Below are 18,154 nucleotides of genomic sequence, written 5' to 3'. Positions count from 1 at the left end.
TTGTTATTTACCGTACTTCTCTGACAATTAACTCATTTATTGTCAGTAAGTGTATAATCATAGAACACACAATAGCACCGCACTTTGGCCCAAGTTGTTGTGCCAACCTTTTAATCTCCTCCAAGATCAATCTAACCCTTCTGTTCTGCATAGTCCTCCATTTATTTTTCATCTATGTGCCTAAGATGTATCTGCCTTTGCCACCACCCCAGCAGGACTTCCCACATTCTCACCACTCTGTATAGGGGGGGAAAGTATCCCCCCTATATTTTCCTCCAATTATCTTAACATTATGCCCCCAGGTATTAGCTATTTCCCCCTGGAAAAAGTCTCTGGCTGCCACTCAGTCTATGCCTGATATTATCTTGTACACATCTTTCAAAGTCACATTTCATCCTTCTTCACTCCAAAAAGCCTCAGCATACTCAACCTATCTTCATAAGACATGCCCTCTAAACCAGGCAGCATCCTCGTAAATCTCCTCTGCAGCCTCTCTAAAGCTTCCACATCCTATAATGAGGCGACCAGAACTGAACACAATATTTCAATGGTGGCCTCACCAACAAATCAAGGAAGAACACAGGAGGTTATGCAGCCTACCAGTCAGGTTTCCCTTTCTATTAGGTGAAGGTTTATCTGTGTATACCAAAATACTGACACATTCCCCTCATGCCACCACACAAAAAAAATCAAGTCACTTGTAGAAGCCCAATTTCACATCATTGACTGAAATTTATGAGTCTGAAACAGCAAAAACTAATGCAACATGGCTAAAATTTAAAAAAGAAACAACTTTGTAAATAAAATCCAAAGTTTAATATCTTTTAGAGAAACATTGTACTGTCTGGGCAGCCATGAAATGACTTCATTATCATACCACCTGTGGACGTAGTGGAGCTGCTCACGTTTAATAATGTAAATGGGGCTGAGAGAAATGATGGAAATGACGATACAATTTACACATTTCCTACTCCCCACGTGGCACTTCAGCCGATTCCTGATAAACATTGTCTCATATTGAACAGAACAAAAAAATACACCAGAGAAAGAGCAAGACATCAGATTTGGCCAGAGTGAGATTGGCATTCGGTGAATATGCAGACTTCTTTCCACTGATCTACAATTTGGTTTATGTAATCTCAGTTTCCTCTGTGATTACAAATCTGTTCACAAAAATGCAAACCAGACCATGATTTGGGGCAAGTTCATGCACCATGATTTCCACTGAGTGGCTTGTCATTTTTAATCAGCTTACACATACCAAGTCTTATTATTAAATACAAAACCAGCTAAGCATGAAATCAGGTTGTGGATAGACAGAATGTGGTGAACCTTCCCCACTTCTTTCCCCCCTTGGGTTTGTGGTGGTGTATCTGGAGCCTCAGCAGGCTTCCATGATGTTGCTTGTCCTCTCCCTCCCTGGGTGGTGAGCTTCTTCAGATAAATTTGAAGCATTTGGTCTTGTCATGTGGCAGGCGCGTTTTGAACAGCACAGAGTCCACACGGAACTGGGTATAGAGCAGCGGCATGTACCCGTAGACCTTCACGAAGAAATTGATGCACTTGTGCCTCTCGTGGAAGTGGGAGTCATCGTGCGATAATGCCTGGGGGCAGCCTGGGCATCGGAAGGTCCAGCGGGATGTGACCTGGAGTGGAAGAACAGATGGACAGGTTACATATCTAGACTCTCAGCTTGGACAGTAGCTGTGGGACAAGAGAGAGACACGTATTAAACAAGGAAAGAGCTGTAACCTAGAAAATCTCCCAAATTTCAGTTTTTGATATTTCAAAAACAAGGCATTGAAAGTCATCTGATTTACCCACATCTTTTAGGGAAGAAAATCTATCAAATCTCTCTCCAATCTTCTACATCCTAGGGAATAAAGTCCTAACCTATTCAAACTTTCCTTATGACTGAGGACCTCAAGTCACAGAAACATCCTTGTAAGTTTTTTCTGCATTCTTTCAATCTTATCTTTCCTGTAGGTAGGTGACAAACATTGGACTCAATACTCCAAATCAGGCCTCACCACGGTCTTATACAATTTCAACATAACATTCCAACTCCTGTACTCAATTTATGGCCTATGTGCCAAAATCTTTTATGATCCTACCTACCTGTGATGCTACTTTCAAGGAATTACAGATCTGTATTCATTGTCATCCAGATCATTGTTATAGATGACAAACAACAACAGATCCAGCACCAATCCCTGTAGCACACCACTAGTCACAGGCCTCCAGTCAGAGAGGCAGCCATCTGCAATCACTCTCTGGCTTCTCTAGCAAAGCCAATGTCTAATCCAACTTACTACTTCCTCTTGAATACCAAGCGATTGAACCTTTTTGACCAACCTCCCATGTGGGATCATGTTGACCATCCCTATTCAATCCCTTTCTATCCAAATACTTACATATCCGGTCCCTTAGAATATCTTCTGATAACTTTCCCACTACTGATGTCAGGCTCACTGGCCTATAACTTCCTGGTTTATCTTAGAGCCTTTCTTAAACAACAGAACAACATTAGCTATCCTCCATTCCTCTGGAACCTCACCCATGGTTAAGGATGTTTTAAATATCTCTGCTAGGGCCCCTGTAATATCTACACTAGCCTCTCATAGAGTTGGAGGGAAGATTTATGCACCCTAATTTGCTTCAAGACAAGTCTTCTCTGTAATCTGCATTGGGGCTATGTCCTCGCTGTTGCTTTGCATTACATCTATGAGTGTCCATCTCCCGAGGAAATACAGATGCAAAAATTCAATTTAAGATCTCCCTCATTGCTTTCAGCTCCATACAGATTATCACTTTCATTTTCAAGAGGGCCAATTTTGTTCCTTGCTATCCCTTTGCTCTTAATATATCTGAAAAAGCCCTTTGGATTCTCCTTCAACTTGTCTGCTAGAGCAACCTCATGTCTTCTTTTAGCCCTCCTGGTTTCCTTCTTAAGTGTTCTCTTACATTTTTTATACTCAAGTACCTCATTAGTTTCTGCATGCACCTCCTTTCTCTTAACCAGGGCCTCAGTTACCAAGTTTCCCCAAACCTGTTATATTTGCCTTTTTTCTGCCAGGAGCAGACAAACTGAGCTCTCAAAATTTTACTTTTGTAAGGCCTCCCATTTACCAAGGACACTGCCTGAAAACAATCTGTCCCAATCCACACTTGTAAGATCCTTTCTTTCTTTTTAAATCTTTTTATTGATTTTCAAACAAAGCATAATAACAATAGAAATACAGAGAGATGGGGAATACATAGTTAATAAACAGTACATACAAGTATAAACTATTGATAACACAGACGTACTAAGCCTCCCAAACTCATACTGTATTTACATAGTAGAAAGAATCAGAAAGATCCTTTCTGATGCTATCAAAATTGGACTTTCTATCATATGGGATCTCAACCTGAGAACAGACCTATCATTTTCCATAATTACCTTGAGACTAATGGCATTATGATCAGTAGATGGAAGTGTTGCCCTTTACAAACTTGTCACCTGCCCTGTCTCATTCACAAATAGGAAATCCAGTTTCGCACTCTCTCTAATTGGGACTTCTATGTACTGATTAAGGAAACTTCCCTGAACACATTTGGCAAACTTTTTTCCCCACCCAGCCTTTTTACAGTATGCGAGTCCCAGTCAATATGTGGAAAGTGAAAATCACCAACTATCCAATGTTATGCTTACACCGGTCTACAATCTCTCAACAAACTTGCTCCTCTAAATCCCATGGAAGTTGCGACAATGCTGGTGTCACAAAAAAGATGAACTACACACAGAATACTGGAAGAATTCAGCAGCTCAGGCAGCCTCTATGAGAGGGAATAAACAGCTGACGTTCCAGGCTGAGACCTTTCATCGGGACAGGAAAGAAAGGGAGAAGAAGCCAGAATAAGGAAGTGCAGGGGGGGGAAGGAGTACAAGCTGGCAGGTGGTAAGTGAAACCAGATGAGTGGGAAAGTCAGTGGGTGGGTGGGTGGGGGGGGGGGGGGAATGAAGTGAGAAGCTGGAAATGGTAGGTGGAATAGCTAAAGGTCTGAAGAAGTAGAAATGTGACAGAAGAAAGGGAAGGAGGAACACCAATGGAAGCAATGGGCAGGTGAAGAGAAGAGGTAAGAGGGGAGCCAGAGTGGGGAATGGAAAGAGAAAAAAAGGGGTGAGAAATTACTGGAAGTTAGAAAAATCAATGTTCATGCCATCAGGATAGAACGTACCTAGACGGAATAGATGGTGTTGATTCTACAGATGTAGAGGCAGCCAAGGATCAACATGCCAGAATGGGAAAGAGAATTAAAATGGGAAAATCAGCCTATTGTGGCGAACGAAGCAAAGGTGCTCGACAAAGCAGTCCATGTCAAGCCTCACCAATGAGACTACACCAGATGCAGTAGATGACCCCAAAAGCTTGAAACATCAACTGTTCATTCCCTTCCATAACTGCTGCCTGACTTGCTGAGTTTCTCCAACATTTTGTGCCTGTTGCTCAAGGTTTCCAGCATCTGCAGAATCTCTTGTGTTTATCAGCTTTCTCTCAATCACTGACAAATGATGGAATAAAAACAAGAAAATGTGGAAACACTCAGCATTTTGGGTGGAGGGTCTTTGACCTGTAACATTAACATAGATGCTGTCTGACCTGTTGAGTGTTTCAAGCATTTTCTGATTTTAGATCTATGCCTCTTGTAAACTATATCAAGTCACCTCTCATCCATTGTGTGCTCTGGTTTGTGGCCTCAAACTGTATAATGACAAACCTGTTGGGTCATTACAGTAAACTAATGCTCCTTCACTCACTTTAGTGTTCTTTTATTAAAGCACCTGACTGTACTTCCAATATCTATAAATGCCCCTCCGCTCTGAATTTTTCTTTAACGTACCCATTCCAAAGATTCCTGGATCTGGTCCTTCAACCATCATATAATTTTTAAATATTGATCCAGTTCAATTGGTGTACCATAGCACAGTGGTTAGTGTAACGCTATTACAGTGCCAGTGGCCCAGGTTCAATTCTCCCTGCAGTCTGTATGTTCTCTCTGTGACTGCATGGGTTTCCTCTGGGTTCTCCAGATTCCTCCCTAGGTTAGTAGGTTAATTGGTTTCATGGATTGGGCCAGAAGGGCTTTTTAACCTGCTGGATTCCAAAGTATAATAAAAATACATTTTATTGAGTTGGGGGTCTCATTAACTTACAGGCATGATACACCAATTTATTATTTCACTCCCAGCACCACTAACCTTTATTGGTGGCTTCCTGGTGATATGGGAAACAAGGAAGTTCATAGCAATATCTTCACAGTTAATGTACTCGTCCACCATGTCTCGAATAGCCTGTGGCATGACATAAGAGTAGAGGTACGCGTAGTACTGCAAAAGAAGAGGAAGACCGTCAGATGACCATCTACAATTCCCCTAAAATCTAGCGGAGAAAAGGGGAAGGGGAGGCAGGAGTGAGATACAAGCTGCAGCTCCACTTCCATTCTATCTAGGTGTTTCAATATTTGAAAGGTTTCAATGTTATCTTACCACCCCCCCCCCCCCCAATTCTTCTAAACTCCAGCGATTACAGGCCCTGAGCCATCAAACACTCCTCATATATTAACCCTTTCATTTCAGGGATCATTCTTCTCTGGACCCTCTCCATTTTTTCTTAGATAAGGAGCCCAAAACAGCTTAAAATTCTCAGTGCAGTCTGACCAATGCCTCATAAAGACTCAGCATTACATCTCTGCTTTTAATCCATGCTTTTCTTGTGCATTCCACTTATGTGATGCTACACTGCCTGTCACTGCACCTGTGCACACATGTACGTGTGTATATGACAATAAACTTGACTCTAACATGGAGAAGACAACGTACCTTGTGAAAGAAGGCAGCACCCGTCAGTACCATGGAAAGTTCGCAGGAGTAATTTGAGTTGTAGAGCCAGGACTGGTGAGCCATATCCCAGGCATGATACCTGCCAGGAAAACCCACTATTCGATCTCTTGCTTCTCGCCAAACCCTGTAGAAAAAAATAGAGAAAGGAATTTTAGTGCCACAGTCTTCAAACTATGCTGCTCTATGAAGTCATTAAGCAGCCAGTTACAAAGTTGTGTTCCACTCACCGAAAGCCAAACATGATCTCATCATGACGGAGGTGGGCATCATCATCAATAGAAAGAATTGCCTCCGTTTCAATCGAGTCCCAGGGTAGGAACCGGTTATTTAAACTATTCTTCTCTGTGTGAACCACCTGAAAGGAGAGTAAACCATTTCAGTGGAGATTTCTTAGACCTGAAACTTGAAGCCAATCCATTAAATTGCATATGACATCCAATGCAGCAATTAAAATCACAGAGCTTGGAAACAGGCCCTTTGGCCCAACTGATCCACATTGAGCAAAATTGTCATCCACTTATTTGCCAGCATTTGGCCATAACCTTCTACCTGTCCAACTGTCTTTTTAAAAGTTGCTTATGTACCTGGAACAAAAGACATAGGAGCAGAATTTGGCCATTTAGCTCAGAATCCTCTCAATCCCATGCACTTGCTTTCTTCTCGTAACCTTTGACATCTTTAGTAATCAAGAATCTCTCTCCACTTAAATATATCCAATGACTTGGACTCCACAGCCATCTGTGGCAATGAATTCTACAGACTCAACAGATTCAGGCTAAGAAATTCCACCTCATCTCTGTTTGTAAATGGAGGTCCTTGATTTCAAGGCTGTGCCCTTGGTCATAGACGCCACCACTATTGGAAACATCCTCTCACCTGCCCCAACCACTTCTCCTGGCAGCTCAATCTACATACTTACCACAATTTGTAAAGAAAAAAATAATGACCCCTCAAATTCCTCTCATTTCCCTTCTCACCCTAAACCTATGCCCTTTAGTTTTTTAGTTCCCCAGCCATGGCGGAAAAAAGACTGACAGCATTCACCCCATCTATGCCCCTCATGATTTTATACACCTCTGGAAGTCCACCTCTCAGTCTCCTATACTCCAAGAAACAAAGTAATAGCCTGTCCAACCACTCCCTATAAACAGTCCCTCAAGACCTTGTATGTCTTCTTTACACTCATTCCAGTTTAATGTTCTTTAATTATTTTATAATCATTATAATTAAATCAGGGTGAGTAAAACTGAACATAGTATTCCAAGGGGAGCCTCACTAAAGTCCTGCACCACCGCACCATGACCCCCCAACTTTTACACTCATTGCCCTGACAAGGCCAGTGTGCCAAAGCCTTCTTCAACACTTAGTCCACAAATGCACACAAGACTGTCTTCCAAGAGGATATCTGAACCAATATGCTCTCTTCTTATTACTGTCATCAGAGAGGAAGTACAGAAGTCTGAAGACACACTCAATGATTTAGGAATAGTTTCTTCCCCTCCACCATCAGATTTCTAAAGAGACAATGAACCCACCCATGGACTTTACCTCTCTTTTTGCACTACTTATTTAATTGATTTTAATATAAATTTCTTACTATAATTAATAGTATCTTTTTGTGTATTGCACTTGTACTGCTGCCACAAAACTCCAAATTTCACAACATATGTCAGTAATATTAAACCTGATTCTGATTCAGAAGTGTCCAGGGAACATACATGATTGCCATACCATTATATAAGACACTTGTTCCAAGGTTCCCGAGGAGTGGTAGTGGGGACAAGCTCCTAAAAGTGCTCCTCACAGCGTGCGCCTCAAATCGCCTCTGACAACCAAGTCCAACCCCGGTCTTCTCGTGTGGCTTAGCCTCTAAGCCCAGCGGAACTGTTTCTACTGACAGGAGAAGGGGCAAAGGCGGGTCCTGGCGCCTTAAAACCAGTGCTTTGGGTAGATGGAGCTTGTCAGCCTGGGAAGGCAGTCCATCTAAGAGAGGGAAAACTCTGATTTCAAACCTCCGCTGCCTTGCAGCCATACCCACTCATGGGAAAGGCTTCGGGAGTAAACCCTGAGGACAAATCTGGAGCTGGAGCTCCTAAGGCAGTTCGACGTTGCCTTCAACTTCACTCTGGCAACTCCTGCGATGACACTTGTGCCAAGCTGTATTGGCCCCGGCCCTTGACCTTCCCTTAGACAACATCAGTGTCGTGGAGAGGGAAGACTAGCAGCATGGGCAACTGTCGATCTTCCATACAACCCTGCCCAGGCCTGCGCCCTGGAGAGGACACTCCAGCAGACTTTCCAGGCACAGATCCATGGTCTCGCGAGATTAACGGATGCCACCACCAGCACATAAGACACTGGAAACGCTGACATTGCTAGGGCATAGTCCAAACACTAAATTTTAAAAATATATTAAGTAAATTGCTGTTGTGCAATAAATGATATTATTTTCACAGAGTGTGATGGATACTCACTGTCCAGGGCCAGGGGGCCTTTTGCCAAGCTCAGCTTTCTACCATAGCTGCTGACACTTCTAGAAATCAAAGAGTTATTTTTGCGCAAGTTAAATTTCCAACCAATATTCTTTGTTTAGCTTGTTATAAGTGGGAACCGGTCTTCAGTTCTTAGTGTAAATGGCAAGCAGTAATCAGTTTAAAGTTAAAAGGACAGCTTTGCAAACAGCACTGTCTATAGAGCAGATTGCTGACCCACAGCATGGGGCCTGATGCAGTACAAGAAAATGGGGCATGTTAACTGGCTTGTATCAAACCAGATAACACTCTAATTTATTCAGTTCAAGAAAATTTGCACACCAGATGATACTATTACTTAGCACATCAAATAGTTTATCTATCAATAGTTGGAAAGTTTGTATACTCATAGTTAACAGTCAAAGCATTAAATGTAGGTATCTGGGAATTCTGTGTCAAAAGGTATCTGAAAAATTATCACATGTATGTAAAGACACAAGTGGGGGAGTGAGAGAGTATAAATTCAAGAGTAGTCAGGCTTGTCTGGACTGGTCAAAGAACAACAAGAAGACTGATAGAAAAAATAGGTTGAACTAGAATCCATTCCTCTTCCTTTGATTTCTATGATAGACAGCTTGTTTTTCTGCAACTTGCTTGTGTGTCTTTTTAGCTTATAGGAACTGTACTTGGGTTTTGGAAGTCCTTTGTATTTAGAAATCAGTTGTAATTTGGAAATCCTTTAAAATATAAATCCTCTAAGTTTTAAATGTATGTTAAGAATTTTTATTTAAATGTAAATGTGTTTCACTAAAAATAAATAAACTGTGTTTAAACTACTTTGATAGGTAATAGCATCTCCTCCATGGCAGGGAGGGTGGGACCCACCTGCTCAAATAGTCAGAATTGGCTGCCAAACTTGCTGTGGAGGATAAATGGGGAAATGATCTTGTCTTTGAAGAGTGGGTAGCTACAGCATAACCTCCCTTTAATGAGGGTACCTGTAGCTATCTACTTCGGATAGGGCTTAAGATCTTCATTTGAGTGTAGAACTTCACAATCAGAAAACCCAATACCATCACAAGAGTAAGAGTATATTAACAGTGGTAAGCTTTTAGATCTGTAGATAAACGATAATTGGGACACAAGGGACAATTATCTCACTGAATATTTTACATATTAGTATAGTATATTTTACATCCACTCAAGTGCAAACACACACAACCTCTCATCCAAAAGACACTACCTTTGACAATATGGACTTCCACCCTTATAGAGCTGGAATTTTAAGTTTGAGTCACTGAGGTGGCACTTAAATCTATAGCCTTCTGACTTACAAGAGAGTGTCTTATGCAGCAAGTCACAGTTGAGGCATCTTTCCACATGGTGGAATTTTTTCAATCAAACTTGGACCTGGGCTAAGAAATCCCAGATTTGAGGAAAACAATTCAAGGTCATGGGAGCAGGTAAAGGGAAAGCAGAATGTGGTGTGTCAAAATTGCAACTTTATATGTTCCAGTTCACCCAAAGAGTCAATCAAACACTCTCTTTTTCCATTCAATTTGCACTACTTACTTAATTTATTTTATATATATTTTTATTGTAATTTATAGTTTTTTTATGTATTATGCTGTACTGCTACCACAAAACAACATATTTTCATGACATAGTCTGACATTAAACCTAATTCTGATTCCCCATTCCACAGTCTCCCTTTTACCCCTTCTCCCTCACCTGCCCATCTCTTCCCTTTGGTCCCTTCTCCTTCAATTTTTTCATGTCCACTGTGCTCTCCTAACTGTCTATTTCTTTTTCAGCCCTTTACCTCTTCCACCTACCACCTGGTCTTTCTATCACTTGCCAGCTGCCAGTCTCTTCCCTCTTCTCCTACCTTTTTCTTCTTGTTTCTGCCCCTTTTCTTTCCAGTCCTGTTGCAGAGTCTTGGCCCAAAACTTCAACAGTGTACTCCTCTCTATAGATGCTGCCCGACTTGATGAGCTCCTCTAGCATTTTGTGTGTGCTCATCAAACGCCAAGGTTCATCAATAAAACTGCAGATTCATTTTGCAGATTTCAACTTAGTTGAATGAGGAATAACAATAGCAAGAAAAAAAAATATGCATGCCCCTTTGCATAAAGGCACAGATTTTGACTTTTCAAATCAAACTTGACAAATCAAATTTTGACTTTCAAGGGTTTAAAAAACCTGATTCCTTATCACCTTTTAACCCAGCTACACAGAGCATTACTGTTGTAGCATGTAAGCCAAAAGGTTGTTTTGTAACCTACAGTAATAAACTACAGTAAGAAACACATTCTTACCACAATAGGCACTCCGATCTCGGGCCAGACGAGGTCCTCAGATGGCGGCTTGGGAGAGTTCCATACAACAATGACTTTATTCAAGTAAGGCAGGCCATTCAGTCTCTCTAAAGAGTTCATCAGGACTTCCTCACGCTCATAGGTCAACATCACCACTGTAAACTGTTCCCTGGGAACATTCCCACCAAGAGCAGCCTGGAACTCCTTCCCAGAACCTCCTGCTCCCCCACCTATTGGCCTGAATCCTGTTCCGGATCCAAGGAACTTGGCCTCTGAGGGCAAGGTGGGGTCAAGTGGCGTGTGCGGAAAGAGGTGGAAAGGTCCGGGGGCAGCATTCCATGCCCTGTAAGTGTCCCGGACGGTGACTGTAAAGTTCCGCAAGTATTTGGGGGAGGCATAAGGGGGTTCAGTCTCCACAGGTCCTAAGTCCAAGTCTCCGGTGTCAGCCACGTTAGGGTCAGTGCCAGCGGCCTTTCCAGTCTTGTGAGGGATCTCTTTGGATGGCTCTTCTGCAATGGGCGCAGCAGGAATCTGTATCCGGGTCCGCACAGTGGACAAGATGGTGCTCAACACATTGTCTGAGGTGGAAAAGTAGGTCTCCCACAGAAAGCGGCCCTGGCGTCTCATGTTGAGCAGATCACTGTCCGAGATGCTTCTCAGGAGGAAGTGGAGTTCCGTGATGCGTGGTTTTGGCACTACCAGAGCTGCCTCACTCCAATGTATCATGTCGTGATAGGGCAACTGCACATGTTCCCCAAGGATTACTGGAATGGCCCCGACCTCCAAAGCCTCAAAAAGCCTCATGGAACAACCAGCAGAAGCAAGCAGGTGGACATTTCCTGGAGTTATAATTAATACAAAGGTGGACAATTTCAACAGCTCTAGCCTGTCGTCCCTCTCACCACACAGAGCCCACTCGGTTGGTAAGGCAGGCCGAGGTTGCTTCTTGCAAGTGAACTCCACCAGCACCAAGTCCAACTTGCTGTCCTGAACCGCCTTCAAGGTGGTGATGATCCGATCATCATAATCTGCTGGAGCATTTCCCTCCATCTCTTCCTCAAACGAACGAGCCTCCTGCAGACTGGACATAAGTGATTCAAGTTTCTCTCCTTGGAAGCTGAAGAGATACTTCCTCTTGACAGGAACTTGGGGAGGAATTTCCAGGAAGTTAGGCTCGGACATGGCATGGATCAATGGCGATGGGATGAGATCGAAGTCAGGCCGATACTGAACATCGTAGAAAATGGACTGGGCAATCATAGCCCTGCCTGTACTGACATTATAGAGCAGGTTCTGGGTCTGGGACCTTCTGGATAGGTTGATGAGGAGATGGTTATGTCCATCAGATCGCCAGTAAGGGAGTGAGTGTAACTGGCTTTCAACTTCAGTGGACTTCAAGCCTGATGAATCTTGTAGTTCCCCAACCAGGACCACGTAGACACAGGCAACATTGGGGTTGTCTGTAACATAAACGTTAGTCCGAGCAGTCGCCTGGAATGCCTGCTTAATTAGCGGATCAATAAGACTACTGAATTGGTACTGGTCCAGCGGATAGATATAAACAGGAAATCCGGACGTTAGTGGGCACCGAGAGTAATCAAAACAGGAATGCAAGCGACAGCTGTTGGGGGACTTTGGCAATGGGAAGGTGGTCTCATCTTTCTCTGGCAAGAGGCGGATTGGCAGCGAGAGCTTGGGCTGGTTCTGCGCCACCAGCTCCTTGTATGAGTGCTCAGTTTGGCTGATGACGTTCTTGAGCTGAAGCAGGTCCTGCTTGGCATTCTCGATGCTCTTCTTGCATGACTCAATCTTCAGATTGAGTTTGGCGATCTCGCTGTTGAGCTCCTGCCGTTTGGCCTCGAGCTGGAGCAGCTCCTCGCTGACCGACTCCCGGATGCGGCACAGGTCCTGGACATGCTTGACTTCGCATAGGGCATTGCCGGAACGTGGCTCGAAAATGCGCGGGCCTGAGTCGTCGAGGTTGTCAATGGTAGTCAAGTAATAGTGGGCAATCAGCGGGAAGAAAACCAGGATGACAAAGAGGGTGAAGCTGAGCCAGGTTAACCGGATGCGATTGGACCATCGTAGCATGCATGGTTGCCCTACATTACCAACACTTCCGTTCCGTAGCATGTTATAAACTGGCAAGAGTTGGGGGGGGGGGGAGGGAAGGTGTTTAAATTAAAAAAAAATAGGGAGAGGGGAGATGAAACCCTCTCACAATCACGTTTGATCAGAAGCCATGATAGAGAAATCTCATCTCGCTCACTGAGCAAAAGGGCATCGTGTATTTTTATTCAGATATTTCCCATAAGATGTTTATAATTTACCAATAGAATGGAAATTTCATTTTCTTTCTTCGTTTCTTAAAATGTCTCTCTCCCCTCTCAAGAATGTCAAACCAATCCAAATCAGTCAGTTTTCATCTTCAGCTCTGTTTGCACTGGAGATGCCACTACCATGGTGATGAAGGGTCTCCAAAGACCATAGCAGATTCCTGTCAAGCCGGTTGTCCCCATCAGTGGTTCTTAGCATCTTGAATTGGCAGTCCAGCTATGTTTTCACTGCTCACAGCCACAGTAAAAAGCAATAGATAATCTTGTTCTCTTCCTCCACCACCTCACCTCACATTACTTTGGCTTCTGTTGGCAGCATCACCAGCTGAAATAGAGAAGATTACAGGTTAGAGTCTTCAAACAAATCAAGCATTTATACATCCTTAGACTAATAATATCAATCAAGCTGACAGTTTATTAAATACTAAACCTCATTTTGTGGTTCAGGGTTTTCCATGGTTCCCTGTATTTATAACCTGTTCAGTCGGATGATGCCCTAACTGCAGAAAGCTTGTCTCATTGAGATAGAGAACAGACACTCTATCCTCATCGTGCTTCTTCACCCGCAGCTTACTAAACACAAATCCCACTCCAGTTAAAAAAAAACAGAAAGGACTCCCTTGATCTTTTCAGCATGCCGTTATATTAAGGCAAGCCAGTCAGATGGGCATTTTCTGTTACGCTTAAAGTGGATAATTAAAAGAAACCCCATGGAACTCCATGAAGGAATGCTGCTCAGGCACATCTTTAATTCTTTATCATTTGGATGTCCAAATGGAACTCTTTGATATCACACAATCTACTGGAAGAACCTATCGGGTCAAGCAGCACCTGTGGGGGGGAGGAACTGTTGACATTTCAGGTCGAAACTCTGCATCAAAACGTGTACAATTCCTCCCACAGATGCTACTTGACCCAATGAGTTCTTCCAGCAGATAGTTTGTTGCTCCAGATTCCAGCAGCAGCAGTCTGATGTTTCTCTTCAAAACTACTTACAGTCAAGGTAGTCAATTCCGTTCAAAATAACTCATCCATACAGAATGCTCCAAAAATCATATTATTGCAGAATTAGAATCAGGTTCATTATCACCGGCATGCGTCGTGAAATTTGTAAACTTGGCAGCAGCAGTTCAATGCAATACATAATATAGAAGAAAGAAAATAGTAAGTAAATTGATTCCCATATACGTATATTGAATAGATAAAAAATCGTGCAAGAAACAGATAAAATATATATTAAAAAGTGAGGTAGTATTCAAGGGTTCAATGTCCATTTAGGAATCGGATGGCAGAGAAGACGAAGCTGTTCCTGAATCACTGAGTGTGTGCCCTCTGGCTTCTGAACCTCCTACCTGATGTTAACAGTGAGTAAATGGCATGCCCTGGGTCCTTAATAATGGACACTGCCTTTCTGAGACACTGCTCCTTGAAGATATCCTGGATACTTTGTAGGCTCGTACCCAAGGTAGAGCCAACTAAATTTACAACCCTTTGCAGCTTCTTCTGGTCCTGTGCAGTAGCCTACCGCCCCCACCCCTCCCCCACCAATTCCATACAGTGATGCAGCCTGTCAGAATGCTCTCCACGGTATATCTATAAAAGTTTTTGAGTGTATTTGTTGACATACCAAATCTCTTCAAACTCCTAATGAAGTATAGTCACTGCCTTCTTTATAACTACATTAATATGCTGGGACCAGATTAGGTCCTCAGTAATCTTAACACCCAGGAACTTGACATCCAAACTGTATATAAATGATTCTGAAGATTACACCTATAGAAATCAACCAGAAATGTTGTGTTGGCACACAGTGTGAAGAAGCAAAATCTGGTGGCTCATCTCACAAAGCATCAAATTTTAAACACAAGAGATTCTGCAAATGCTGGATATACAGAGTAATACATGTAAGTTGCTGGAGGGACTCAATAGCTCAGGCAGCATCTATGGAGAGGAATAAACACTCAACGTTTCAGGTCGAGACTCTTCATCAGGAATCATGTTGATGGGTCGCGATGAAAGGTCTCAGCCAGAAATGTTGAGTCTTTATTCCTTTCCACAGATACTGCCTAACCTGATGAGCTCCTCCAGCATTCTGTGTGTAAATCAAATTTTAACATTACTTTTGCCATGAAGATGCAAGGTTAAAATTATCAGTCCCTATGAGGTTCACCATCTCTGACTTTCAACACACTCTCAGCATCCATTGTTCCACTAACGGCAGCCTTACCTTCTGCTGGAATAACCTGCTAGCTCAGATATTACCCAAATCTAACTTTTTAAGCAAGATTTTGATCATGTACCACAGTGCATGACTTAACATTCAATTTTGTTTGCTAACCTCTGAATTTGAGTTTTTACAATTAAATTCTGATTATCCTCTATGTACAATAAACTGTTCTCCGGCTTTCAGCTGGATACAGGTATCGATTATAATTAATATAACCGAAGTTTTTATGACAAACTCTGCCACCTTCTTCAGGGATGACGCCTGGGTATATCTAGACCAGTGGTATTTATACCCCTGTAGTCCATCCCTCCTGATTGGTTTGTCTTCATCCAATCAGGTTTCTGCTCTCCCATCTTGCTTACAAAGTGTCAGGCATCATCCCCGATGAAGATGGCAGAGCTTTTCATCAAAATGTTGGTATAATTGATATCTGTACTTAGTTGAAGCCTGAGAAAACTTTATTCATCATATACGCCAGTTGAGTACTAGATCCTTTTACATCTTCTATGTGGCTTTGGAAATCCCAATGGTTAAGCATCCAGTTCACAGGACACTTTTCACCTCACTCCTCCAGACACAGTGAATCCCTGGTTCTCACACGCCTTCGAAATTTTCCCAGTTCTGACTCCTACACTTTCCAGAGGTTTACCAATTACACTGGAAAAAATATCATTCTGTTTTTGTGTACGATCTACAAAAAAGTGCCTTGGACTATTAATAAAGCATCCAATAATCAGGGAAAACTGGCATTGCCAAAGTCCCAATGTGCCTGATTATTGGAGGCTATCTCATGTTTAAAGATATATTCATATAAGCTATGGTTGTTTTCAATTCTAAATGTACATTTTATTTGAAAGCCTCAATACCAACTCTTGCAGCATAATCGTAAAATAATTTATCTCATAATAAACTACAATTTTAAATATTTTAAATCCACTTAGTATCTTATACAACTGATAAAATCACCAAGATGCTTCCTTTTGAGAATAAGCAGTCCAAGTCTACAATCTTCCCCTAAAACTCTGGCTTCAAACACTGGACCCACTGGTTTTACTTCTTCTGGGTCACATGGGCATAAAAGGGATCTATTATTGAGAAGGGTCACTCACACAGGATAAATAAATAAAACCATCTTTAAATAAAGCAATAGTAGGGTTTTGATTATTAAAGGCACAATAGATTTTAGTAATGTTCTTAATCGATAAAGCTAGGTGTTGTAGATCTCAGCCCAAAATGTCAACTGCTTATTCTCCTCCATAGATGCTACCCAGCTTGCTAAATTCTCCAGCATTTTGTGGGTGTTACTTTGGATTTCCAGCATCTGCAGAATCTCTTGTGTTTATTATAGAAGGATTACAGAAAGCAACATATATATATAGTCATCCACCATTTCAGAATATCCAAAGCTATTTACATTAAACTGACATTTGTTTTTCCAAGTGTAGACACCACTGCAGTGTAAGGAATATGGTGGCCAATTTACACGCATTATGCCCTGCAAACACCAATGTGATAATGACCCACACAAAATGCTGGTGGAACACAGCAGGCCAGGCAGCATCTACAAGGAGAAGCACTGTCGACGTTTTGGGCCGAGACCCTTCGTTAGGACTAACTGAAAGGAAAGATACTAAGAGATTTGAAAGTAGTGGGGGGAGGGGGAAATGCAAAATGATAGGAGAAGACTGGAGGGGGTGGGATGAAGCTAAGAGCTGGAAAGGTGATTGGTGAAAGTGTTACAGAGCTGGAGAAGGGAAAGAATCATGGGACGGGAGGCCTCAGAAGAAAGGGGGAGGGGGGGAGCACCAGAGGGAGATGGAGAACAGCCAGAGTGATGGGCAGAGAGAGAAAAAAAAACAACTAAATATGTCAGGGATGGGGTAAGAAGGGGAGGAGGGGCATTAACGGAAGTTAGAGAAGTCAATGTTCATGCCATCAGGTTGGAGGCTACTCAGCTGGTATACAAGGTGTTGTTCCTCCAACCTGAGTGTGGATTCAGCTTGACAGCAGAGGAGGCCATGGACAGACATATCAGAATGGGAATGGGACGTGGAATTAAAATGTGTGGCCACACAGACTGAACGTAGGTGTTCAGTGAAACGGTCTCCCAGTCTGCGTTGGGTCTCACCAATATAGAACCAACAATTTGGCCTCCACAGATTTACCATTCTCATGCTAAAGACATTCCTCTTTATCTCTGTTCTAAATGAGCGTTCTTGCATTATGAGGCTCTACCCTCTGGTCCTAGACTCCCTCCATGACAGGAAACACCTTCTCCAACAGTATTATCAAAGTATATTACTATGTGGAGATGTTGCTTGATCTATATTATGCTTATATTTTATAGATTTGTCACAATGACTTAAAATCTGTTCCTATAAGCTTGCTGTCAGTATTACATAACAATCAGGAGAAAACCCAGAAGGCTTATCTACAAAGGAAGATATGTTTCATGCTTGTAATTGGGAGTTCAATTTTACTCTGAGCCAAGCTTTCAACCACACAGCAGATAAAATTACCTACTGACAGCTCTTATATCACCCTCCTCTGGTCTTATCTCAGTCCATCTGCTGCTGGAACACTCATCTTTGCTACCTTCTAATCTTCCCTAGGGATGAGGCAGAGAAGCTAGGAGGTGACAGCTGGAAAAGGTAAAGGGCTGAAGGAGGGGGAATCTGGTAGGAGCAGAGAGTGGACCAGAGAAAATGGGAGAAAGGGAAGGAGGAGGATCACCAGAGGGAAATGATAGGTAGAAGAGGTAAGAGATGAACCAGAATGGGGAATGGAAGATGACAGAAGGGGCAGGGGGGATAAATTACAGGAAATTAGAGGAGTTGATGCTCATGTCCTTACCTTTTCCACCAATCACCTTCCAGATTTTCACTTCATCCCACACTCCTATCCACCCATCTTGTCCC

The 18,154-nt window shown here is 42.5% G+C and overlaps 1 protein-coding gene across 1 annotated transcript in view; it reads right to left on the bottom strand.

Annotated features, from left to right (window-relative positions):
• Nucleotides 1-793: 793 nt before the first annotated feature.
• extl3 (exostosin-like glycosyltransferase 3) overlaps nucleotides 794-18,154 on the bottom strand; it is a 69,430-nt gene continuing 52,069 nt past the window's right edge. Inside the window, exons 2-6 of the mRNA XM_059982122.1 lie at nucleotides 10,674-13,334; nucleotides 6,112-6,239; nucleotides 5,864-6,008; nucleotides 5,243-5,371; nucleotides 794-1,646 (exon numbers count right to left, since the gene is read on the bottom strand). Of these exons, the coding sequence (XP_059838105.1) occupies nucleotides 1,437-1,646; nucleotides 5,243-5,371; nucleotides 5,864-6,008; nucleotides 6,112-6,239; nucleotides 10,674-12,806 (2,745 nt within the window). The 5' untranslated portion in view covers nucleotides 12,807-13,334 and the 3' untranslated portion in view covers nucleotides 794-1,436. The remainder of the gene's footprint in view (nucleotides 1,647-5,242; nucleotides 5,372-5,863; nucleotides 6,009-6,111; nucleotides 6,240-10,673; nucleotides 13,335-18,154) is intronic.

The sequence above is a fragment of the Hypanus sabinus genome, chromosome 10 (genome assembly GCF_030144855.1).
Source record: "Hypanus sabinus isolate sHypSab1 chromosome 10, sHypSab1.hap1, whole genome shotgun sequence".
Lineage (NCBI taxonomy): Eukaryota > Metazoa > Chordata > Chondrichthyes > Myliobatiformes > Dasyatidae > Hypanus > Hypanus sabinus.
The sequence above is the reverse complement of the archived record's forward strand: the minus strand, read 5'-3'. Positions and strand labels throughout refer to the sequence as shown.